Source organism: Argopecten irradians, chromosome 13 (genome assembly GCF_041381155.1).
Source record: "Argopecten irradians isolate NY chromosome 13, Ai_NY, whole genome shotgun sequence".
NCBI lineage: Eukaryota > Metazoa > Mollusca > Bivalvia > Pectinida > Pectinidae > Argopecten > Argopecten irradians.
In genome coordinates, this window is record NC_091146.1 from 27703180 (window position 1) to 27731136 (window position 27957).

The 27957-nt window shown below is 32.8% G+C and overlaps 1 protein-coding gene across 1 annotated transcript in view; it reads left to right on the forward strand.

Moving 5' to 3' along the window:
* Positions 1 to 26834, forward strand: part of LOC138305556 (uncharacterized) — a 65562-nt gene extending 38728 nt beyond the window's left edge. The window contains 26 exon segments of the mRNA XM_069245847.1: positions 757 to 834; positions 1289 to 1309; positions 3531 to 3572; positions 4124 to 4177; positions 5295 to 5318; positions 6537 to 6578; positions 7776 to 7976; positions 8275 to 8316; positions 8575 to 8625; positions 9858 to 9902; positions 10877 to 10894; positions 11958 to 11993; positions 13456 to 13473; positions 15347 to 15433; positions 16736 to 17404; positions 17646 to 17744; positions 18604 to 18624; positions 21813 to 21833; positions 22099 to 22140; positions 22680 to 22712; positions 23167 to 23190; positions 23691 to 23714; positions 24494 to 24526; positions 24809 to 24835; positions 25237 to 25269; positions 26043 to 26834. Of these exon segments, the coding sequence (XP_069101948.1) occupies positions 757 to 834; positions 1289 to 1309; positions 3531 to 3572; positions 4124 to 4177; positions 5295 to 5318; positions 6537 to 6578; positions 7776 to 7976; positions 8275 to 8316; positions 8575 to 8625; positions 9858 to 9902; positions 10877 to 10894; positions 11958 to 11993; positions 13456 to 13473; positions 15347 to 15433; positions 16736 to 17404; positions 17646 to 17744; positions 18604 to 18624; positions 21813 to 21833; positions 22099 to 22140; positions 22680 to 22712; positions 23167 to 23190; positions 23691 to 23714; positions 24494 to 24526; positions 24809 to 24835; positions 25237 to 25269; positions 26043 to 26047 (1790 nt within the window). The 3' untranslated portion in view covers positions 26048 to 26834.
* Positions 26835 to 27957: the final 1123 nt, after the last annotated feature.

Genomic DNA, 27957 nt, shown 5'->3' on the forward strand with positions numbered 1-27957 from the left:
ACATCAATAGCGACACAATCAAGAAACCAAATATCACATTGCAAATTAATTGGTTAAAAATATATAAAATGATGTCCCAGTACTGTGCAGCATTGTTATATTTGCGGAAGTAGTGTCTATCGGACGTATATACAACAAACTGACAATGCATGACAAAAAGAAAAGAAAAATAAAAACACAACGACATAGGGACAAACACTAACAATATCTTGACTTATGACAAAAAAACACAACCTAAGTAACAAAACCATGAATATGTATAATTATGAAGAAGACAGATTATGGAATTATAACACAATGATGTGTATTATGAAAGGAAATAATTCTAAAATCTAATGTAATATATGAAGTATCAAAATCTAACACGATGTTACAAATATCAACACTTCGAAAAAAACATCGAAAACCAGTTATCATAGAAAACAATATTAACCTCATAATAGAGACGTGATAGCGTAAATGGAATTATTTGAAAAAATACAAAATCAACTTGTTTTTTTTGTAATTCAATGTCAAGAGTTGATAATATGTAGAAGCCTTAATGTTTTTTTGTTTTATTTTTTTAAGTCATTAGATACCCAATAACCGATATTAAACACATTTTAATGATGTCAACAACTTAGTCGTATTTTATTTTAATTTTGATACTTTGAACAACGAAGGAGGGAGACCTAAACATGCCAATACATGAAACATATCCGGATACAAGTTTTTTCAAAGAGGCATTGTTGATTTGTTTGTATCGAATGTTTTTAGGTGGAAGACGTGGTCCTAATGGCGGACGACGAGGACCAGGAGGGCCTAACAGACAAGGCCGAAGGGGAGGACGAAGGGGTAAGGATGGTGCTATATCTACAATTAATTAAATTAATTTTAAACTAATTGATTCTAGATATTCTAGATTCCGTCTGATTTAGAGTTGTCGAAATATACATTGATGTTGTAGCTAACTGTATACTGCCTGGTAAACGAAGAAACACAAATCACACTCACACAACCACAACCAACGGAAAATACTCTCTTCAACAGAATATGCATGTTGTTAATCAGATTTATACATATGCCTTGTTGAAAATACAAACAACATGGGATTAGTAATATGTACTTTATATAATATTATTCCATCATGTTATATGATAACAAATAAAGGGAAATTCATATGATGTTTCCAGAATGTTTTTACATAAATGTTAGTTTTGGTGTACAGTTGTCATGGGTTTTTATATTGTTGTTTTAATACCACGATAAACTAGATCTGCATGTATAGCTCTCACGTCAACATTAATAGGTCCATTGAACCGTAGGCGAAGTGAGTATGGTATACTCTCATCTCCTGTAGATTCATTCCATGGATTCTGGCACGGAAATGCCTTTCTCTTGGTGCACGAAATATGGTTTTCATAAAGACAGATCCTTGCATGGCCGAACCCAACCCACTCACATTTTCTATTCACTTAACACATAGAACTTTAACGATTGTGGTCCGAGTTAAATTTCCCTTCCAGCGTAAACCTCGTTTACTCGAAACATGTTAGACTATCTCAAAACATGTAAGAATCGAAGTATTCGAGATAAATGTACTTTATAATATAAAGTGAAATGTAAGATCGGGAGAAAAACACATCGAAATAAACATTTGTTGAGACAGTAGATAATATACTACAGACTTAATCAGACACATGTATACATAATCTTTTTCGGGTCAATTATTTTCTGTCTCGAAAATAGTGAATGGTTACGTTGAATATATTCAAATTCGTTTACTAGATATTAGTCCACCGTGAAAAATTTGATATTTTAACAAGGTAAACGTGGCTTCAACATTTTTTTGGGAAAACAATTCGAGTTAAGTTAAGTGAATTTATCGAGTAAACGAGGTTAAAATGTATGTAATTCACCTTAATTAATTATTGTATATATATCACAACAGGTAGACCTCTTAACCCTTATCAAATGAGGCGAAGTAAGTAACAATGTACATATACACAGCAAAGCTTTAGTCGTACTGTAGTCCAAATTTGCATCCAAGGTAGCAATATGTATACCAAACAAAATAGCACTTAAATTATAATGTAACCAAATTGCATTTAAGGTAGCAATACATATATATTATACCTTTGTAAACAAAAAGCGCTTTTATTTTAATGTAAACCAAATTGCAGTTAAAGTAGCAATATATATATGTACGTTTGCAAATAAAAAAAGCGCACAAATCATTATGCAATTATTTACCAAACTTACAGCTAAGGTACATGTAGCAATATATATCGATATACCTTTGCAAACAAACAAAAAAGCTCGCTTTAGTCGTTATTTAACCACCAACTTGAAGTTTTAACAAAATAACGCGCTGTATTTCTTGAAGCAAGATATCGCTAAAGGAAAGGAAAGAGATAAAAATATCTAGGACAATAACGAATGGTTATTGTTTTTACAAATGCTTTTATTTGCAATTCCCTGTTTTCTATATAATTGACATTCACAGGAGGAGGAACATGTTGGCTCCTTTGAAATATGAAAAATGTTTAAAATGCTTACTGACTGTATTTAAATAACGCAAGTGGTAGCAATGTTTCAGATACTAGCATTTTTCGCAAATTCTATGTCATACCTGTTTTCTATATAATTGGCATACGCCGGAGAAGAAACATGTTTATTCAATTAACTGTCAAGTATTCCTTATTATAATTAGATAGCAAATTACAAAAAGGCAGAATAAGTCAATTACTTCCTTTTAGTTGTAACAAATGAAAAATGTATGTATTTATACAGTTTCAAACTGTTTCATTGTATTCCTGAGAAATAAAAATACGTGAAAATGCAAATGCTTATGAACTGTGCTTTAATACCGAAAATGGTTGCAATTCTGCAAATATTAGCAATACTTCCAAATTATACGCCTGATTTGTCTGCTCAGTACTATATCAGTATGAGTACTAATTATCTGATTTACTAACAGATTCTATATTTAGTTTATTGCTATTGAGTAAAAATAGCGACATCATTTGCATGGGTGATAGTTTCTATAAATAGGTTATAACGTACATACGATATGTGTGATTATGAGGTTTAAATCCCATATGATCTATACGTACATTATAATTTATTATTACAAAATATAAGATTAGTATTTCCTTTTGAAATGAGTAAATTTGTTTTTCTATCGGAGAAAGGGAGAAAAATCTGTAAGGTGTAACATAAACTAGTCTCCTAGTAAGTGTATTCATAGATAAATACAATATCCTCTAAGTAATTCCGGATAGAGTTATGATGTATTTGCATATTATCTGCCCTTGTGGGTTGGTATGAAGTGTGACGTCACGTGTTTACGAGGGTTACGTCACATCTTTTTATAGGAAATGACATGAGTTTCGCCCAAGAAACGAGGACGTCATAATCAATACCTTCTCGCAAGGAAGATAATTCTGTAATATGCAAATACGGAATAACAGAACCTAATGCGACTGGAATATTTCTTAACCCTATCTAAACCTTCAGTATACAGTTTTATTTTTTTAACTTTAATACAGACATGATGATGCAGAGACAGATGCGAGACCGTATGCTGAGAGGTAAACCATATATGTTTTGGTCATAACATTATTAGCTAAAATCTATAACCTATGATTAAAAGTCAGAAGAGTATATGTAAATGCATGATTTAATTGGACCTCTAAACTCACAATGGCGATGTCATCACTTTTCAAAATTTTCTTTCCACATTTAGAAAAAATGCTTAATTCAAGAAAATATTGATATAGGGTTAACTAAAAGTTGACGCCACCATAATGACATATACAAAAAGAAAATAGAAATATATAGGTTGTATTACTGTTAACCTGCGATATAATATAGACGTCGATAGTCGGGCAACTCATAATTCCATGGAATAATGGATAATTGAATAATTAGACGGAATTCTCCGGTCCAAAAATTCGCAATCTTCCAATGTATGCTGATATTATAACAGGACGCTTTATGAATAATGTCCTTCTTCACCAATGACAGGAATCGTCAAAACTTTCATAGCAAAGAAACTTTAGATTTACTTTATATACTTACATATCCGAAATTTTCTCCTTATGATATATTCTGAATCCTATTGTTTGTTTTTTTCCTTCAGCACGTGGTCTGGAGGTTCCTGAACCAGGCGAGAGACCCGGTCTTGGAGAAGGAGGTACGCTATACATTCATTAATAATGTATGAAATCATAAATAGTTAACGATCATTTGTACACTTCGAAATCACAGACATATATAGAAATGGCCATTAGATCATGAAGCGACCTTAAGCTAATATAAGTCCAACAATAGTTTTTATTGGATAATCATAGATGACATTAAAATGCTTTATTTTGATTGGGTAAGTACAATCTGATTACAAAAAACCAAATTCCTATTATCATTAAGTTTGATAAAAGGATCTGACAACATCCCATTAGGGGTTACGTCAAGATGACCTTTGGAAATGACCAATAAATTGGCACTGTCAGAATCTTGACTGGGGACGAAATAGTTTGAAAAAGTTGTCCGAATTATTTTCGTATTAATACTCATCTCGCACAAAGTGCACAACCTACATACAACTAAATTATATGTATAATTGGACGAAATGGCGTTTTCAATTGACGTAGCAATGTGTAGAAAACGTCTTTGATCTGAAGTGCACGTGGCAAAAGGTCATCCGAAAATGACCCTTTATATGATGTTGTCAGATCTTCTATTGAATGGAGTGGTTATAAGGATCTGTTTTGGAATCAGATTGGGATAAGTGAAAACGTCGGGTTTCTCTCATAACGACATATTCATGGAATGAATAGAAAAAAGCCATAGTGGTAACTGAAAGCAACTTATGCTTGTCGTCAGACTTGTTGAATCATTGTTTAGTTGTTCAATATCGCAGAAGAAATTTCTACTATTCTTGCTTTTTATCTTTTTTTTGGGAGATGTTAGCATCTATACAGTCTATGATTTAAGCCAATTTTTCCTTTTTTATTCATTTGTATTTTATTTGCAATGAAATTAACATGACCGCGAGTAACTAATGCCGCCCCAATATACATATAGCGTTGTTGTACTCTTTACGCTGGATGACAATTTACACGAAAATAATTTACTTCCAAAATTCTTGAAGCAGTACTGTGATTGATCAATTCGGTCACATATATAATGTTGTCACCCTTTTCTATCTCTGATATAGACTATCTAGTGCCATCATATTGTTTTTCTCTCCTTTTCTCGAACTTTATTAATTTTCATTTATCATATTGATGTTTATTATCTTTATTTTCCAGGTCTTGGTTCTATGATGATGATGAGTAAGTACATATTTAAGAACGAAAATGTCTTATTTCGAATTTCGAAAAAGATACCCTTACACTGTGCCATATAAAATGCATTATTCCGGCTCGAATGAGACGTTTCCGTTTACTGAGAATCCTGCGACGCCATATATAGCTTATCATATCAAAAATACATGTGGTGTCATAATAGTGTCAAATGTAAATGTGTCTTACGGGTGTAAGATTCTCTATGTAACTAATGCGAATGGAGATTTACATTAATGTCAAATTTGTTTTACCTTAGTGTATGTCATTACCTACCCGCTCATTGATTCTGTAGGTGCTTATCCATACGTCAATCATATCCGTGTTGTTTGTTATTAGTACCACTCCTTCATAATCACATGTAGTCCTTCGTGTTACGTTATATGAGTAGTTGACACCACTCAAATTAGAAAGCAAGACAATATTATGTATGTAGAAAATAAATCCTTTGTTTGCTGTCAAATTCCATTATTCATCGATACCTATCCTACCTGTGTAATTCAAACAACTTTATAAATGGCAAATTCGCATATAAGCTCAATATATGTATACAGATATACGAAAGATATCTTAAATGACTCGCAATGCGGCAGCTCGGTATCAATATGAGAAATTGTTCGCGCTAGCGAATTATTTTTTAAGATTGAAATATTCCTAGAATAAATTTTGTGACAATATAAACCAAAAACTATTTTCCTGGATACCAGAATGTCAAAATTTTCCTGATACAAAATCTTGATCAACCATGAATGTTTTTTTTTTCCATTCTCCAATGTATGTGCTCTACCTGTATGGTTTCCTTTGTATACATATCCTCGGTGTACTAATATATCTTTGAAATCATCTGCTAAGAAATAGATACAAATATCATCAAGTTTGCACTAATATCCTATATTTGCTATAACAGCTACGATATAATAAGATAGTTTCAAAGTAAGAAACCCCACAAAACGGAATTGGACATTTTGGAGGATCCCCATGATTAGAGATTTCCCATAATTAGGGAATCCCTCTGATTAGAGAATCCCCCTAATTAGGAAATCCCCCTGAGAAGGGAATCCCCATGATTGATAGCAACACGAAACTACACCATACTGGCTTCAATCTCGAGGTCAAAGAATAATATAAATCAGGTATACTTTCTATAAATTATTTAGTATGGAGAAGTTAAAACGACCCTCTCCGTTCAACTGTCATTGTATTGTTTAGGTCTGTTGTCGGGAATGGGCCAAAACGAGGCTGGCGGTGCCGGTAAGTGGACCAGAGAGATAAATCGGTACTTCTCTGTGGTTTAGGCTTTTTGACTGCATTTGCTGAACTCCTCGGTGTTCTGGCTAACGAAATCTGTAAATGGATATCTGTATATTCTATAATTTCTGTGTGATTTTGGAACATGTTTGTCCAGAACACTGGTGGGGTTTGCAGTAAAATACTTTTGATGCTAATGATATTTCTACTCTAATCATTCTATTTGGCATGTCTTTGCGTCTGTGTATAATTCTAATTTTTTTTTAGTTTCTTTTTAACGCTCACAAAAGTATAAATATTTATAGCATGGAAACAACAAACGTTACAAAACTGCACCTTAACATAATTTCTTTTTAACGCTCACAAAAGTATAAATATTTATAGCATGGAAACAACAAACGTTACAAAACTGCACCTTAACATAACTTATATTATTATAGTTTCAATCGCTATTTAATCTGCACGCCATGGAAAACAATAACACATATATGACGGTTCTTGTACTCTTTTCTGGCGCACATATATACCGTGTGAAAATTCTAATTGATATCTCATTTCCCAATCATATATATGTCTCATTGTCATGTGTATGCTATGCACCAACTCACCTTAATGAAAAAAAATATATCATCCACATATTAATATTCCTTTAATGCCTTACTAATATACATAATCGTGTGAAAAGTTCAAAATGCTTAGGAAAATCTGAGCAAAATTGTCGATTCAAAATTATATCTTGATATTTATTCATATATCTGCACAACTTATAACGTTGAAGAAATATATAAAAAAATAATAGAGAAAACAAGCGAATGAACTTTTCATATCGTAAAATATTTTGTTGTATATACGTCTATGTATATCTGTTTTATTTGTTCAACATTGTATATTCATCATTAATTACATTGGCATGAGATGTTTTGTCTTGTCGCTTGTCTGATCAAGACTAACGCATTATAACAGAACAACTAAAATATGTGCTACCTACTGTACTGTCGGATAATTGTACTTTCCAAACCTATTTTTCAATACATTTTTTATGAATAACAAATTAAAAATAGCCTCAACAACACAAATGGTTTATCTAATACGGATAATTTTACGGATGAAATTTCCAAAATAACATAAAACAATGAAAAAGTCAATGTTTTAAAAATCGGATCATAGGGTCCAGATTAATTGAATATAACTCCAATATAGGGAACCTGATGGGCGGCGGAGCCGGTGGCGGAATGGGAGATATGATGGGAGCCCTTGGCGGAATGGGGGGTATGGGCGGACTAGACGCCTTAATGGGAGGCGGCGGAGGAGGCGGCATGGCGAATATGTTTGCTCAGATGATGGGAGGAGGCGGAGGTGGAAGTGGAGGAGCCGGTGGATCCACCGCGGCACCACCCGAGGGTAGGTCAAACATATATAACCTGAGGGTAGGATTATAACAGATTATATTTCATGGAAGTTTTTATGTTTTATGTGATACTGAGATGATTTACCTGACATTTTCGCATGAGTTATTGAAATTGTAATTTTTGTTTTTGTCTATGGAATGTATAATGAATATAAAAGGTAAATGCACAATTCGACCTACATATAACGAAGCACACGATTGTGATATTTCACCTTTAAACTCTGATCGACACGTTGAGATACATATGGAAACAAGGAAAGCCGGCAAATTGTATTTTGATATTTTTTGTAGGAGGCGCAGCAGAAGGCGGAAGTCAAGGAGGAGCAGCAGGAGGTCTGAATATATAGAAACTATTATGTATCGGATAACGTAATCGTAAAAAATAATAAGTAGTACTATTTGCGAAAAATGTAATGTTTAAAATGAAGATGTCGTAATAGAAAAATATCATTATATTTTGTATAGTCTTTTATTTTGAAGTCTCACTTAAATATGTGTCCATTGATAGTTCTAATATATATTGTAGTAAAGGCGGCTAATTATGAAACATTTTTAGATTAAATTGACTGGTTATCTCCCTTTGATTTTCAGGAGATATGATGTCAGCAATGATGGGAATGGGCGGCGCAGGAGGCATGGGAGGTAACTCAGATTTTAATATACACGCTAAACCATAAACAGTCATACGATTCCTTATATAATTTTTGTTCAGGCTCTGACTCATTTAGTAATTCATTCAAAAGAAAAAGTCACGTGAGATTTTCTTTTGTGCTGTATAGTGCTCTAATTTTGTGGGGTCAACATTTCACGGTTTTTCCTCTACAATTCATAAACCTATACATATGTAGATGAATGATATTCTATCTAGTTCACTGGTGTTTAGAATTCGCGGATTTAAATAAAAACGGAAAGTAACGAAACAAAATGTATTCGCAAAATTTAACTTTCGTTTCGCCGCGAGATCATTTCGAGCTTTTCTCGTTGATAAGTATTTGCGAGTCGTGCATTGTCATTTTTTTCACGCTAACACAGATTCTCATTGTATTCACGTGTATCAAAGTTCGCTGAAATTAATTTGACCGCGTATATATCAAAGAAGCAGAAAATATCAAAATTTAATCCCTCGCAAAACTGTTTTGCCTATGCGCTATTTGCTTGTGTATTAAGATTTCTAGTCATTTGCTTGTGTTGGATATTTCGTGCAAGAAGGATAGTCTATAAATGTATGCCTGTAAGCTGTAGATTTAGTTTTACTATTATCAACCGCATATACAGCTGTAGTGTAATAGTTGCTTCATTTTCAGCCATATAACCTTAACGCATTTCGTAGCTATTATTAATAATTCGACTAAAGAAGTGATGGTTTTTGTTTTGAAAAAAATACCTCGAAAATATATTCTTCCGATAATTTTAGGTTCGTAATTATGCAAAGTACATTTGACATCCATGAATCTGAATTGGGTAACATCAGATTGCTCAAAACTAAATGCAAATCAAAAAGACATACCACGTAGGTAGCCATACTAAAGTAAAATCAAGGCATTGACCACAATATCAATACATTGGAGTTATCAATTTGTTTCTGGATCGATGTGTACTACTATTGCTCATAAGAAACTTACTTTCTAATCTGCTAATGGGGTTTATTACTCAAAATATTAATGTTCTAACCTCTTACCAATTCATTGTTCATTTACTCGGAGTAACCTATCAGAAGACAGATTCTGTCACGTGGTAAACTAATTATTGCTTATTTACACAGAGTTCCCATGTGTGCAGCCAATCATAAGATGGTAATATGTCACGTGGTTCACTAATTATTGCTTGTTTACTCGGACCACTAACCAATAACACAATAATTAAATGTCTTACAGGTCTTTTCGATTCATTATTGGGAGGAGGTATTGGCGGAGGAGGAGGTAAGACTATATATAGAATATGAACAAACCTTCATTAACGACCACCTCTGTATAAATACCACCTGCGTCGTAAAACACAATTGTTTGAGTCCCAATGGCCCATTTCAAAACGATATTTTTCAGACCACATAAACACTATTTTCGTTTTCCTTTATAGTCAGGTTCTTTGTGACCTGTGTAAACCGACCTGTGATATATATATATATAGATATATACATGTTTTCGTTCATTGGGTTATCGTTGTAGTTTGGCCCTAAATGGCCATGTTGTCAATGGGCCTTAAAGTTCAAACAGACAAACAAACAAGGTTATCGTTATAGTTTGGCTCTAAATGACCTTGTTGTCGATAGGCCGTAAAACTCAAACAAAAAAACAAACAAGGTTTTCGTTGTCTTCATGTTTGATTTTACCTGTATAGAAAGATCACTTGTCAATATAGACATTTTATCGAAAATAATTGGATGTTTTTTTATGTTAAAAATATATGGATATATATACAGTCACTTGACCTAGGAATAACTGAGTAAACTTGATTTGAAATACTGATTAATTCCAGAATATCAATGTATGTAATGCGCATTAAATGAAGTAATAGAAAATGCTGTTCACTTATTTTCTACACTATTAAAGAGCTACAAAAAATACCTTCTTACCATTGCGGACCAGTTACAAATCAGTCTCTGCTCATGGATAAAATATTTTACAAGCAGGACAGGCAATTAATATGATATTAAAATAAGAAGATGTGTGACTTCATGTCAGAAACCAAAACTTTTCACTTGTTTAGATTGATACTCTGCGTAAGGAGTATACGTTATTTAATTGCTTAACTTACCTCCGCCACAATAAAAAAGAAATAAAATATTTCGAGGACAAATAGTTATGTTAGTAAGTTATAATATGAATAATGATCAGCATAAAATATCCCAAATATCCCTGAGGATGATTCAGGAAGTACGACTAATTTCTTGCAGGCACTGGAGAAGCAGGAGGTGTGTATACCCAGTGATAACCTAAACCACTAACACATGATCCGCTATTCCGTCATAGCATATAAAAGAGTTATCTCCCTTGCAGGAAGGTTTAGATTGTCACGTCAATACTTGTTTTACCTGAAAAAATATGACGTTACAATCATATTAATAAGTACCTACTCACAAGGGGAGATACCTGTGTATTATGCAAATATAGAATGTATCGTCCTTAGAATCATCCCCCATTAATGCGTTTTGAATTACATTTTTTATTTAACAATCTCATTAGTTTTCAATACATATATCTTATTACCTTTGGTGGTTTTCCTGGGTGTTTGTATGCAACTCCTCTTCATTTCTATCGCAATGTCTCATTATTTTTCTACTTCCTCCTTGCAGAAATGACCTTTATGTAATTTATGTATCTATTTTTATCGTCTTGTCTCTGTCTTTATTTTTTCCTTAGAACACGCCCTTCTCTCCCTTCCTTGGTGTTTTGAGTGACCTATGTGTATTTAGTCTGATCTATACGTATATAATGGTGTCTAAACTTTATTGGAATATGTCCTCCTTTTTCCTTTGTAGTTATAAATGACTGCTATATAATTTATTTTCACTTCCATCTCTTTGTTTCTAACTTGATGTATGTTTCTAGCCTTTTGCATGGAAACCGTTACAAACCAGATTATGGATTTATGTGTTCATTATTTGGGGTCCAGCTGAAAAATATCTGATACGGGTCATTGACAAGATATATTCTTTACTTTGGTTCGAAGAGATTGTGTAAGATTCAATTTAAAGTTAATTGCTTTTCTATGAGGAAAAATAAAATATCAGGCTTCCTACTTTACGTATATTTCGTGTTGCCAATTCTTCTATGTAACTCACATCATGTTTCCGCTTAGTCGAAATATTGTTTTTGCTATGTCAACATTTTGTTTTCACTCTGTTGGAATCATGTTTTCTCTATGTCGCAATTTTGTTTTCGCTATATAGTCTTCGCTTTGTGTAATGCTGTACTTATGCTAAATAACCCTTGTACTGCAATTAAGTAATACTTGATTTGATTATTATCTGATAGAGACGACGTCGGGAGGAATGGGCGGCGGAATGGGAGGTACGGAACGACTAACTGATTGTAACAGCCATCTTCATTGGCTTAAAATTTATAATTATGCTATATACTTGTTTCATCGCAATCCATTGATTTTAGGAGCAATTGTTTTAAATTTACACTTTATATATATATATATAAACACACACACACATGTACAAATACAGAATGATATGATAAAACAGAAACATACATTTGCAATGAAATGAAATAACAGCAACCTTGATAACATGTTTGAGTACAAAAATAAGACTTAAAGTGGTGACGGGAAACGTATAATCTGTACCAGGAATGTACTACCTATACTTACATAATCATGCCATTGGAAAATGTACAGTAAATTATATCAATTTAAACTATAAGCAAAAAAACTGGTAAAGATATAGGTGTATGAGAGTTTGCAAACATGTTGTTAAGGCTTTTATAACAATTTTAGTAACCAGACTAACGTTATGTAGACGGTGATACCGTAAAGTCGGTTATTTTTGAGTGTGAAACTTTCGCAATTCGGTATAGAAACGACAAAATTAAATTTAATTTAATTAAACAAAATTCGCGATTTGCCTTTATTGAGATACATAGTTCATTGATATCTCATTTTTTTTCGCGGATAAAATTTTCAAGAGCCAAAACAATATCCCTAGGAACTGCGCGAAAATAACAGACAATATGATATTTTTTCTCAATGTGAGATTTACTATAGTATAGGACAAGTCTTTCTGCATTGTTAAATTTCTCTATCAACATTAAAGATGCTCCACCGCCGACAGAGCATAAATGATATTTATAATTTGAACAATAATTAGCGTTTAATCGTGTATATATATGTCTAATTAACACAAAAAATAATATGAAATAATTTATTTTGCCTTTGGTGCATGCGCAATCAGTACTTCATTCGATATAGGATATAGTGCCACGGATTTTTTTCGGGATGCAATTAATTATTTTGCATATTTTTAACTTAAAGTAAAATTAGAAGCTCAAACTTTTCAATGGTGGTAATAGTGTAAAGTAAGTAACTTTTGTAACTGAAGAAAAATACTAAATCGTCTGCTCCTGTTTTTGATAGTGAAAAAATACCATTTGTCAGTGGTGGAGCATCTGTAGAGTTAGATTTTTTACAACTTGTTCCTTGCATTTACCTGAACCTATTTATTGATAACTGTGTCCCATTAACTATGAAAACTATTTTATCAACCGATTAGAACAAAAATCATAAAAACAGCCCACAAAAGATTATCCAGTACACACACACACACAAAACAATATATTTAAAAAAAAAATGAAAATTGAAAAATTTGATGACGTTAAAAATAAGTTCCTCCATAACACCAGGTAAATTGATTAAAAAAATGTAAAAAAAAAAAAATTGGATATAGGGAGACGTAACAGTGCGGAAAGTCCTTTGACATAACACTTTACTATAAAATATATTATTAATTACTATTTTATTTTGTTTCAGCTTTCGGAGGTGGTGGAAGTAAGTATTTGTCTTACATATTAACTTTATAAACTTGACTAAATAAACAAATATGAATACACTGAGAATTATTCTGAAATTCTTTGATTCAATACATTTATAACAGCATTTCTATATATTTATAAAAGAATTCTCTAAATAGTATAATTCAAATTGTGTTTTATAACTCATATAGCGAGAAAGTACAATATATACAAATGAATTATTGTTTCCATTTTATTTCACTTGGTAGAATATTCACTAGTAACGGAGATCTAGTGACTTGTGAAAAAAGGATCTGTATTTCAATCAGATTGTAATTGAAATGCATTCCTATATCTATGCGTGTTGTAATAATACTTCGAAGAAATAAATGCAAACAACAGTGAGTTGTTTGTATAAAAAATGTTACATACAATCATTCAATTGAAATACTCGTAATTGATATTCCGTATTTGCAAAATAAAGAGTTGTCTGTCCTTGTGGGTGGGTATTGATTGTGACGTCATGTGTTTACGAGCGTAACGTCATACTTGTAGTAGAAATTGAGCTCACGACATAATGACGTAACAATTGATACCTACTAGCAAAGGAGTTAACTCTGTAATATGCAAAGACGGAATTTGTGTAGTGGCATCATTTACTAAACCATTTCATCCATAACCATTGTTTTAATATCATCCAGTAACTCCTTTAGTGGCTAAACATTATCGTTTAATTAGATAGAAAATGATTAGCCATAAATACGTACTCGTACATAATAAATAATTGACATATAATCATTACCATAGAAAATTTCACCATCATACATCATATTTAACCTATGTAATCGTCATCATATATATCATCTATTCTGTATAATCATTAACATAAATATATAAACAATCATAGCATGTAACCTGTGAAAACATCAATACATTTGTATTTAATCTATATTAAATAAAATGTTGGAATTGCTTTTTAACATTTAATCTATATATAGAGCATGCTACCTGTATCTCCATCAATATATATATTTTTGGTTTGTTTGTTTGATAAATTAACGTCCCAATTATCAAGTATATCTACATCACTTAACCTATATAATCGTCATATATAATAATTAACCCATAATTTTTACACGTTCATTTTATTTTTATGAAATTAACATCATCAACATGATAAAGTAATAAATCATTTTATCCATATATAATACCATTATAACCTATCAAATCATCATTATTTCTTTCATACCTACACATGTAATACTGGCTGGTCTAGGGCAATACACTCATGTCGCCTGAGGCTGTATTGCATGGCTACCCATGCAATAAAGCCTCGTGACGTCACGGCGTCAACAAAATTTCTATTTCCTCGGTAAAAGTTTAACATTTTTTTTCTCAAACTCGACTGGTTTTACTATAAAAGATGCAAACAACGGAATTTTTGTTGAAAATATCACATATTTTTTCATGTATGAACAATTGACTTTCAGTCGTGGATTTCTTCGAATTTATTTCAAAATGGCGGGATATTATAGTTGTAAAATTGCAATAGAACGTCGAGGTATGAAAGAAAAATACTCATAAGTGGATGTGAAGGATAGGGATAGTATACCCTTGGGATCACAAAATGTTGCAAAACCCTCGGTAAGCCTCGGGTTTTACTACATTTTGTGACTCTCGGGTAGTATATCCCTATCCTTCATATCCACATATGAAAGAGTCTTATAGTACAGAATTAAACCTGTAAAATCATCAACATTAATAATATCTTATAATATCTACTACCCATATATCATAAGCTAGTACTACATACATAATCAGTTTAAGTTTAACCTATATAGTCAATATATATAGTATTTAGCCTATATGATCATTACTCTACATAACACTTGTATCATTTGAAATTGAAGATCCGTTTGGGATGTTAGGACTTGGACTTCGCAAGAAGAGATCCACAGATAGTTCACATAGGAGACAGAAACGCATGGCTACTGCAGGTGAATAGCATATGCATTTATATGAAAATGTACCATTAGCATAATAATATATACTCAGTACCGCTCATTATCATTAAGGAAAGTATAATTATGGTTCAACAGTGCATTCTCATGAACATACATAAACATATATGAACAACATACGAATATATTTCTAGCGTAATTAGCATACACCATAAAGTAAAAACATATCATTTGTATATGGCATTATTATTATAAGACATATGATTATATATCATAATATATCAGTAAAATAATAAAAGAGGACGAGATTTCTAGGAGACATAATACTAAAATATATACAATAATTTAGCTCTTTTCGTATGTATAATTAGAATACTTATATCGTTAGAATATTATTCAAAATATTTATTATTAATTTAAAGATATTGATTGAAAAAATATTATCATAAATAACTTCCAATATAAAAAAAATAAAAACTTTTATAAATTAGATATCTTAAAGTGAACAGTCAGGCAAGGATGGCTAAAGTCGGCAAAAATTGCGTGAATGTATCCAGTATATAATCTTATGAAATGGAACAATAAAATCTCTCGTCAAAATCTGCCTGCGTACGAAGAAATTAATTTAAAGTATGGAAATTCTAAAACGTCCTCCCGGCTCACTATGTCCGTGGTTACATTTCCACGCAGCCTCGCTTTCAATGCTTTCAAATTTTCTTTACTTAAATGGTCAGAACTGGGAAACTAAGCAGAACTTGACCGTCGTATTAATATGTGAGAACTTCTGAAAGGCCAATGAACGCATTTAGACTGGTTTTCTTTGCCCGATTAAATATCTTAAGTGCTTACTGAATATTAAACAAGAAGATAATCGAACTAAAATATAACACACAAATAATGACCTTTTGTCGCTAAATATTTCCATATATAACTAGTACAAGATGCATACCAACGCATAAAGAACGCATCTAAAAGCAAGATCTTTATTAAAATTATACAAAAAATTGTTTACTCATGCAATTTATTTAATGCTGATTATCAAGTGAAAGGACGAATTATTTTGATGCAATTATATTCAGTTAAAAACGATATTGAGGTATTCTAGTGATGGGAAATACTTTACAATATAATATGAAAAAATTGCTAATCAATCTTTATTGATCATGAAAAAATGCATGTAACATAAAGCTGTTTCGAAATTTATAATTTACCCTTCAAACAAAACGGAAATAATGTTTATAGTTTTAAACAACAATTTCTTTTAAATGTTATTATAAAATATACCCTTGCCGTCCTTTATCGTTTCGAGTGTTTCAATAGATAATCTTGTTTATCTAGGATCAAGTTCCGATATGATGCAGATGCTCACGACTTTCATGGGACAGAACAACATTTCTGCTGAAGTTATGCTGCAGCTGCTATTGAAAGTATCCCAAGAACCAGCAGCTCCTGTCACGCCAGCTCCCCCAGCAAGTCACCAGATATGGCCGGCAATTACTCCAGCTCCTATCCAGCCAGCACCTACGCCTGCAATCCTACCTGCACCTGTACCCACCATGCTGCCTTCCGCACAATCACCTATGCCATTCACGCATCAACCCGCACCTACGCCGTACGCTCCACCACAGCTTCCAGCAAGCAGTTTTAACCCCACACCCGGTACAGGCCTCAGCGGTTTCGGAGCTATGTTTGCACTGGGCGGTCTGGGAGGAGGCTTTGGAAGTGGCCAGTTACCTGGTACAACACCTGGAGTAGATAATGGTTTTGGATCCATGGCCTCTGCGTTAGGATCCATGGGTAGTTCCATGGGTGGATCGATGGGTGGTTTAAGTGGCGATCTGGCTGCTCTAAGTGCACTTGGATTGACGGGAATGGGCGGATCGCCTAGTACATTCCCGTCCTCAACGACAAACAATTTTGCCAGCCTCGCAACACTTGCTAATGCAGCTACGGGGGTTGCGACCCCAGCAGCGAAACCAGCTCCTGCAGTACCCAACCCTCTAACACGTAAGTTATTGGTGCTACACAAAAAGGTAACATTTTTGAAACTGTGACAGATGACTTAAGTATATAAATTTTACCTCCTAATTAAGGTTAAAATGTTCACACAAATCCTTTTTTTTCGAGAAATCGGGGACTTGATCTGTTCACATTTAACATAAACCTGTATTTGTATTTCTGTTTAGTTTCCACATTAATGGGTAGCTCTGTTCACACTAACATGAACCTGTATTGTATTTCTGTTTAGTTTCTACATTGATGGGTACTTCTGTGAACCGTTTACCATCCACACTGGATTCCACAGCAGCCATGGCCAAGCTCACTCCATCACAGATGATTACAAAAAGTAAGAATATATTAAAGGTCGACAACATCCTACTTAGTCTGTTATATGCTATGTCGAATATTGTTAATTGTAAAATAAAGGTATGACTGTAAGGACAATTCTAAATAACATCTTAGTTTCGCGTTCAAATGCTAAATGGGGCGAATGCAAGGTTATGACTGTAGGCCTGTGGTTTTTACTGGGTGCATCCCGGCTTTCCACCATCTTTAAGGTCTCAAATAGCATATGTCGGTAATAAGATAAAAATAACAAGCACAATTTAATTAAAATCATAACAAACTCATGTATATGGTTATACGGTTGAAAATACAACATCATTTCGTACAAGTAGCGCAATGTTATCGATGGTTCCGTAAAGAACAGTGTCGCGTTAGATATTACAAAAAAATCTAACGAAATAGTAAAAAAGATATAAATCATAGAAGTCAATATTATATAGAGCACATAGACCTTCAAGCCAATGAGAAAATGGCATCCCAATCATCAGCATTTACATAAAACTTATTACATATGTAAGTGCTGTTATATAATACATCAAGAATCTTTATGAATTGAACGTAATGAGAACAGAAATACTGGAAATCTAATATGAAAGAGAAAAAATCATATCATTACAGGTCATTGTTCTAGTGAGATCACAAAACTTGACTATTTATCAACATGTATACTGATATTTTCCAATTGTACATGTGTGGATTGTGAGTTTTCCGGAATATCGGCGCGTCCGATTTATCGCGGGTTCGCTGTATGAAGTGTATACAGTATGAATTGGGAGAGGTAACAGATAAATGTTTGAACCTGAAATGAAACAGTAGTTTGACCATTGTATATTAAATACGTTTTTTACTTTCTTTTTCAGTGGCACAGTATCAACAAATGGGTAAGATTCTGGAAAAAAATCACTATTAATTAAAAAAAACCCATGAAAATAGACACGATATGAAATTACTGTATTTATGACCAAATATTAAATGTGGAATATCGCTTTTTCAATGCTTTTGTTATAGGCAAGAAAATTTGATCTGTGTTTAATTAAACAAGAGGCCCAAAGGGCCTTAACGGTCATCTGACTACCTTGGCAATAGTAAAATTAATTTCATATGGTGTCACTTTGTCAGGACCATGTCAGGATCATTTTCCATTTCCTTCAACAAATTTTATTTCAAACAAGAGGCCCAAGGGCCTTAACATGTAGGAAATTAATTAGATATAGTGTCATAGTAGCCTTCTTCAATTTGGGATCAACCAGAGATGTAACAATACTTTGTCGATCCATGTCAGGATCATCTCAGGCAAGTTTCAGCCAAATCACATAGGCAGAACTTGAGAAGAAGTTCAAAATGTGTTTTCAAGATGGCGGCTGTGGCGGCCATCTTGGATTTCGGATCGACCCGAAAAATAACAACACTTTGTCGGGACCATGTCAGGATCATTTCATGCAAGTTTCAGCCAAATCGAACCAGTAAAACTTGAGAAGAAGTTCAAAATGTGTTTTCAATATGGCAGATGTGCCGGTCATCTTGGATTTCGGATTGACCCGAAAAATAACAACACTTTGTCGGGACCATGTCAGGATCATTTCATGCAAGTTTCAGCCAAATCGCACCGGTAGAACTTGAGAAGAAGTTTAAAATGTGTTTTCAAGATGGCGGCTGTGGCGGCCATCTTGGATTTCGGATCGACCCGAAAAATAACAACACTTTGTCGGGACCATGTCAGGATCATTTCATGCAAGTTTCAGCCAAATCGCACCGGTAGAACTTGAGAAGAAGTTCAAAATGTGTTTTCAAGATGGCGCCTGTGGCGGCCATCTTGGATTTCGGATCGACCCAAAAAATAACAACACTTTGTCGGGACCATGTCAGGATCATTTCATGCAAGTTTCAGCCAAATCGCACCGGTAGAACTTGAGAAGAAGTTTAAAATGTGTTTTCAAGATGGCAGCTGTGGCGGCCATCTTGGATTTCGGATCGACCCGAAAAATAACAACACTTTGTCGGGACCATGTCAGGATCATTTCATGCAAGTTTCAGCCAAATCGCACCGGTAGAACTTGAGAAGAAGTTCAAAATGTGTTTTCAAGATGGCGCCTGTGGCGGCCATCTTGGATTTCGGATCGACCCGAAAAATAACAACACTTTGTCGGGATCATGTCAGGATCATTTCATGCAAGTTTCAGCCAAATCGCACCGGTAGAACTTGAGAAGAAGTTCAAAATGTGTTTTCAAGATGGCGGCTGTGGCGGCCATCTTGGATTTCGGATCGACCCGAAAAATAACAACACTTTGTCGGGACCATCTCAGGATCATTTCAGGTAAGTTTCAGCTCAATCCCACTGGTCAAACTTGAGAAGAAGTTCAAAATGTGAAAAGTTAACGCACGGCGGACGGCGCACGGCGCACGGCGCACGGCGGACGGCGCACGGCGCACGGCGGACGGCGCACGACGACGGACGAAACATGATGACTATAGGTCATCCTGACCCTTCGGGTCAGATGACCTAAAAAGACATTAGTTCAACATACCTTTGTTTTAAGATTGTAAAATATCATTATTTTTCAAAGAATGCGAAAAGTTAATTTGCGAATATTTGCTTTTTCGCACTAGAGTCACTAGTCTCGATAGAAAGGCACACAAGACAAGATATTTCCTAATAAGTGTTATTTTCAAACATGGCTTATAACTATTTATAATAAGACATCCTCTACTATATTGAACTTTTTGCCTTTGATGAGCTGTAATGTTTTGGTTATTTTCACTCAGAGAATCAATTAACGATCAGCTGACAAATTTTCTGTTTTAAACTTACTTTTATCTATTATACTTACATGCATACACATACACAATATACATGCAAGCAAACATGCAATACACACTCTATATACATACATAAGTACACACACACTATATACATACATTCATACAGACATAAGTACATACACACTCTCACATACACACATCCTCACAGTCACATACATACATACATACATACATACATACATACATGCATTCATACATACATACATACCCTCACATGCATACATACATACCCTCACATAAATATGTACATACATACATACATACATACATACATACCCTCACATGCATATATACATACCCTCAAAAACATATATACATACATACCCTCACAAACATACATACATACATACATACCCTCACATACATACATACATACATACATACATACATACATACATACATACATACCCTCACATACATACATACATTCACATACATACATACATACTTACATACATATACATACATACATACCCTCACATGCATACATACATACCCTCACATAAATATGTACATACATACATACATACATACATACATACCCTCACATGCATATATACATACCCTCAAAAACATATATACATACATACCCTCACAAACATACATACATACACATACATACATACATACATACCCTCACATACATACATATTAATACATACACATACATACATTTTTATTCTCATTAACCCTGCCTGAAGCATGCCTGTTTATACAAAGTCCGCATCGAATGTAAATATATAGTTAAAAGCTAAACCTCTGGCACAATAATTCAAAAGTTCACCTAATATAATATGTTTAAGTTAAGGTGTTTACGAGTTACGTCAAATTGAAATGTGTTAATATATTTCACAATTTCCTTTAGCATGCATGCCTGCTAAACACACAAATTCACTGCACACAGTGCATGTAGCAGGCTACACATATGACATAATTATTCAAAGTTTGTCACACAATTTTCCTTTAGATGCATGCCTGCTAACAAAAGTCCACTGCATATATTGTATGTAGCAGGCAACATATGTGACATACTTATTAAAATATTCATTACAAGGGTATGTTGTCTTTTTTAGCTCATTTTTTAAGTTGCTTCCTCAATAGTATTTTTATTTATTCTGCGTTCGGAAGTATTTTGTTGTATTTGATGTCATTTCTGCATTTCCATAATATCCACTTGATGATACTAATGAAGGGTTTTATTAATAAAGCATGAGCTGTAATGTTAAATATTTTTTTGTTTCCTTAAAGGTCTTACAAGAGATATTCTTGGTAAGTAGAACGCATTTAGAATTTCTGTATCAATTATTTATTTATGGTTGATCCAAATGAATATAAATCTTGTTAGAAAAAAATGATAGTGAAAACCAAAATGAATTCGCAATGCAATTGATATAAAAGTTTCACATATTTTAAATAAGATCGAGGTTCCTTATCATAATTTACTCTATTTTAATTACAAAAGGCAGCTTAATCTCTAGGATATTTAAGTGTGTTTAAATAAGATGCTTAGTATGAAATATTACTGTCATTTCAGCTGACATAATGGATGTCCCTGCCCACATGCGAACACGCACAGGTGTGTATGCTGTATAATTGTTTTCAGTTTATGACTCGCCATCTATTTGTAATAGAAAAAGTATTTAAAGTGTTCTACGTATTTGTTTCGTCTCTGTCCGCATAAAAGAATGAATATTCAATAAATATGACAAAACAAACATAATATGGTGTTTTATCAATATTTTCTTATTAAAATGTTAATAATATTATACATACATATAGTATTGCCAAAACACTGTTTATATACAGTGCATAACTATTTCTCCTTTATCAAGATGAAAATTATAATTAGTAATTATCAATGAATATTTTAATGAATCAATACAAAATCGCGTTTGTGTTCCATCTTCCTAATATTAAATATACTTATTTACGGTCAATTTGCGTTAGCGCCCAACAATATGATCACCTACTTAAAAAGACCACTGAGCTAACATCAAAAGATCAATTTACAGTGCTCTTTATCTCTTAGGCGGTTTTGATAGACAGGTTTGACTATATTACGTACCATAAAATCGACATGACTATACTAATATCACGTATTTTCTAATCTAACAGGAGATCCAATCATTCTACCTCCGAAAGTTGAAGGTATGTATTTCAGCTTTGCATTTTAAAAATGTATGTTTGCTGCGAACAAGATATTATGCGTGCAGTTGATTTTGGATTTAAACACAGCTATTCTGTAATTTCATATTACAAATTAATCTGTCCCTGCGGGAAGGTATTTATTATGACGTCATGTGTTTGCCAGCGTAACGTGATACTTTTTTAGAGGAAACGACGCGAATTTCACACACAAAATAATAATAATAATGACGTTATACGGGATATATACCGTAAGGGAGGTAATCATGTAATAGGTCAAGACGGACTATTTTTTGTATCCCAGATTTCGTTATTTGTGGACTTTGGAATCGTTGCTTACAAACTGTTCGATAATCATACTAATGAACTCAGCATATTAGACAGATATTCTATCTTATCAAGATGAAATTGATGACATGCTAGTTTGTGTTATATGATGTTTATTTTTTTTTTTCAGCCAAAGCAATCATGTTGCGGTCAAGTACGTATACAGCGACACCTTTCGCTTTTAATTGCTAAAGTAAAATATTGCCAACAATCCTAAGATTATTCCTAGAAACTGACCACTGATCACTTCGTTTGAAATAAAAACTATCTAACGGAGTTATCATTAGGATATGTATTTTAACAGATTGTTTATTCTACAAAATGTGTTCAAACAATTAAGATATACAACATATCGTATAGTCCAAAAAGTAAATAAATATATAGTATCCACCGTCTGACAAGATAAAGGAAAATTACTGAATATCTTAGAATAAACATGACTAAAGTTTCACAATAAAAAACCTTCATTCAGATAATACATAAATAAATGGTGGAAATACACTGAATTTAACCCTTTACATATACCTTAAAAATGTTGCTATCATGCCTGTCATTAATATAGTCACTAAGAGCAAATATCAATTATTAAAACATTTATATTTCACTATTCGTTATATCTATATTGCATATTGAAACTTTGTATTTTTGTTGTAGTGGGTAGAACGCCAGATCAAATAGGTGAGTAACTGAAGTAGTCATCATATTCTGTATAGTTCTTAAATGGAGAGCAGCTGATACATAAGCTTCTTTGCCTTTCTAGCCTCAAATAATATTTGTAAGTGTATGTATGAGCATTTACTTCAATACAATACTGTTTTAACTGAATTTTGAAGGCCTACAGTTTCAAAATATACTGTTTGGAAATGAATCGGTTGGGTATAATTTCGACCTTAACCCTAACCCGCGAAATTTTAAACCTCACGAAATTGTTAGAAAATCATTGCTTTAGATACTACGCGTTAATGACATTTTCTAAGGCTACGAAGATGATTCACGACAATTCCGAATTTGCATATTACAGAGTTATCTGCACTTGCGGGTAGATATTGATTGTGACGTCATGTGTTAGCGAGCGTAACGTCATACTTTTCGGAGAAAACGACGTGAATTGCGCTCAAAACACAATGACGTAACAATCGATACCTACCCGCAAGGGAGCTAACTCTGTAATATGCAAAGACGGAATAACCCACCGCGAATTAGTTGCAAACAGTAAACCACGAAATCGTACACCCGCGAAATTAACAATTAGTATGAAGGTGAATCACGAAAATAAACCACCGCGAACAGTAAATCGCGATATTTTACATACGCGAAATTAACAGCTGTACAGTTATATAGCAATTCGAGATATAATATGGATTTAAAAATAAACATAAACTGATGTTTTATAACTGCATTCTTTATTGTATTTAGTTATATGATATGTATAATATAATGTTTTGTGTTTTATTCAGCCGATGTATTAGGAGATATGGTAGCAGCAGCTAGTAAGTACAACTCGAGATTATTATTTTTTTTTTTTTGCATATTTGGCGTCTCATTATGCAAAATATCTCACAAGTTTACAATAAATTATTTTTTAAATGTTTTCTTTATGAGCAGAAAAAAGAAGCAATGTAACAAAATTGTTTAAGAAAAATTTTCATTTGGAATCTCAGCTCTCAAAAAAATGCTTAACCGTGTCATTTTCTTCAGAAATCATTATATCTAGTACATGAACTTACAGAACAGGAAATAGTAAAAAAAATGTTTGTTGTTTATACTTTCAGCATCACCAACTGCCATGAGAATGAAAGGTGAGTTTACACAGAAAATAATGTTGCAATCACTGATATTATCATTTAAACACAGAAAATAATGTTGCAATCACTGATATTATCATTTAACGTTTTCGTCAGTAGTCACAATATATATAATGGATATCATAATTTAATATTATCAATTAGAATTAGAATACATTGTATAATCACTGAGGATTGTCATCTAAAGCCAGCATCTAACATATACAGCTAATTAAAAAGTCACACATTTACATCTTATAAATATTACATAATAATATGATATACTAATTATATTATATATATATTGAAAGTCGCACAAAGTCAAATTAATCTGTAAAATATTACACAATCATATGGCTTACTTCAATAATTATAAAGTTATCAAAGTATATACAATATAACGTTTCATCTTTCAGCTATGCAATCAGCTGTGATGTTAGGCCAGAGAGGTAAGTTCGGATAAGTAACATTCGAATGAAGTAAATATATGTATGATATAATATATCAAAATAATAAAGGAGATATATTTTTCTCTCTACCCACGGATGAAATAATCGTTCCATGTAATTCAACCTCGTTCTAATAATAAATTAGCAGTCAATTTACGTGTTCTGGAAACTTGCTTATTTTCGCGCCGGTAAGATTTCGCAAAGATAAATCACCTCGAAATTGAAGGATGATAATACATTAAAGGATGCTCCACCACCGACAGGGCATAACCGATACTCATCATTTAAACAATAGCTGATGATTAATCAAGTAATACATATATATATATGCCTGATTAACAAAGAAAATACTACGGAATTTATTTTGCTTTTGGTGCATGTGTAATCGGTATTTCATTTCATATATGATATAATGCAACGGATTTTTTTTTCGGAACGCAATTAATCATGTTTAATATTTTAAGCTTGAAGGAAAATTAGAAGTTCAAACATTTCAATGGTGGCAATGGGGTAAAGTGTGTTACTTTCGAAACTGAAGAAAAATACTAAATAGCGGTGGAGCATCTTTATTTGTAAATCGTGAAATTTCTTTAAGAATAAAAACGCGATCAAGTTCCCACGAAAAAGATAATTCAAAGTATTGCTGTTTGATGAAATCTACAAGTACTTTCGTCAATCAAATAAAACTGTGAGAGAAATTAAAATCTGCAAGGTTTTCATGTAACTTAATAATAAAATACAACATTTCATTACAATGTTATTTTGGTTTGCAGGTTGATCGATCTATCCATTATTTAAATATTGAATGAAATTCGGAGTGGAAGTATAGCTTATGTACGAGACGAAGTGGATGTATGTAGTGGAATCACATGATATAACGGAATGCACGGCGAATCGGGTGCTCAACAACCACGGGCTATTTTCCCTTGTCACTAAACACTTGACTCTTTTTTCAGTTTGCTATACATAACGCTGTAATTCCAAAATAATTATTTATATTTTCTTCAGTATTCGATTAATCCATTATAGTTAGGTTCGTAAGGATATTGATAATTTGTGGAATTTAATGTATAAATGTACATTTTTGAAATTTTTGAAATTGATTTAGTACAATTTGTCATGTCACAGAACTGTGTAAATATCAAACGTCAGGTTATTTGAATGAACTTTCAAATGTTGCTTAAATGGAGATAAATATAATTTTTAGAATTTGTTCTTATGAGGGAATCACACAAGATAACAATTAAAAGATTATTTTATTAATAGAAAGTAAGTTTGTAAACCTGTTTTAACAAAGTGACACAAATGGAACAAGTTAATAAGAAGCAATAGTGTTACGCGGATTCTCATTTCATTATAAGAAGTTTCAGTATTAGTCAAGCAGGACAAAGTGACAATGAATTACTACATGGAAAAGAATAAGTTGTTAACCTAAATTTGAATGAACAAATAATTAATAATTTCAGGTGTAAAACGGTGGCGAGAGTCAGATTACACAGAACTCTGTTCAGCTTATTTAATTAATGATAATAAAAATGTTTTATATAATAAATGGTTTTATATATTGTCATGTGTTATGTTTTTGTCATATTAATCACAAGAAGTTGATTTGGCTAAAAATTAAATGGGTCGCCATTTTCATACTCATTTTCATATATTATTCAACACATAAAGTTACAAACGCCTTGAAAATTAGAACATTTCCAATGCAAAGGTTTTTATTTTAGAAAACGTAAATGCGAGCTAAATTTTTTCAGCAGTATTTTGCCAAAACCAATCACACTTTCATCTACAGTGCATAAATCATGCTATGAAGCCTAGTTGTGGTTAACAATTTAATTTCACATTTATAATTGTTATTAGTAATTATTAAAACATATGTATGCAGGTAGGTTTCTATCTAAACATAATATATTCTAAGCAAGAATTCTGCAGTGCATGTTTGTTTAGGTTTTACGACCCATCGACAACAAAGTTCATTAAGTGCCACATTTCAAGTAATGCATTACTTTAAACAATCTAAAGAGAATATAAAGATTTCATAAGATCAGGATAAGACTTAGGCAAGTAAGAGCGAAACAAGAGGCCCATCGGTCTTAACGGTCACCAGATACTTGATACAAATTAGTTATGTAATTTACTAGCCAAATGATGTCACGGAATAGAAACATACATCTGATAGGTCTACTTACAAATTCTCATTAAGCTTCGTGCATATTTACTCACATTACCGTGTTCACAAGGTTCGATAAGTATTTCAAAGGGCAATAACTCTATATTAATCGTCTAATCCAGCTTATTTTCAAACTCACCCGAGATCTTTCCAATGTTAGTCTACATATTAATTTCATTAAGCTCGGTGCATATTTACTAAAGTTATCATGTTCACAAGACTCAATAATTATATTTCAAAGGGCAATAACTCCGTAAGTATCGTTCTAATCAGTTCAATTTTTTAACTTGTCCGAGATCTTTCCAATTTTAGTCTAAAGACAACATTTCATTAATCTGAGTGCATATTTATTCAAGTTATCGTATTAACAAGGTCCAATAATAATCATTAGTGCAAAGGGCAATAGCTCCGTAAATGATTGTCGAATAAAGCTGATTTTCAATCTTGTCCGAGATCTTTTCAATGATTAGTCTACATCCAAAGTTTCATTAAACTCGGTTTATGTTTACTCAAGT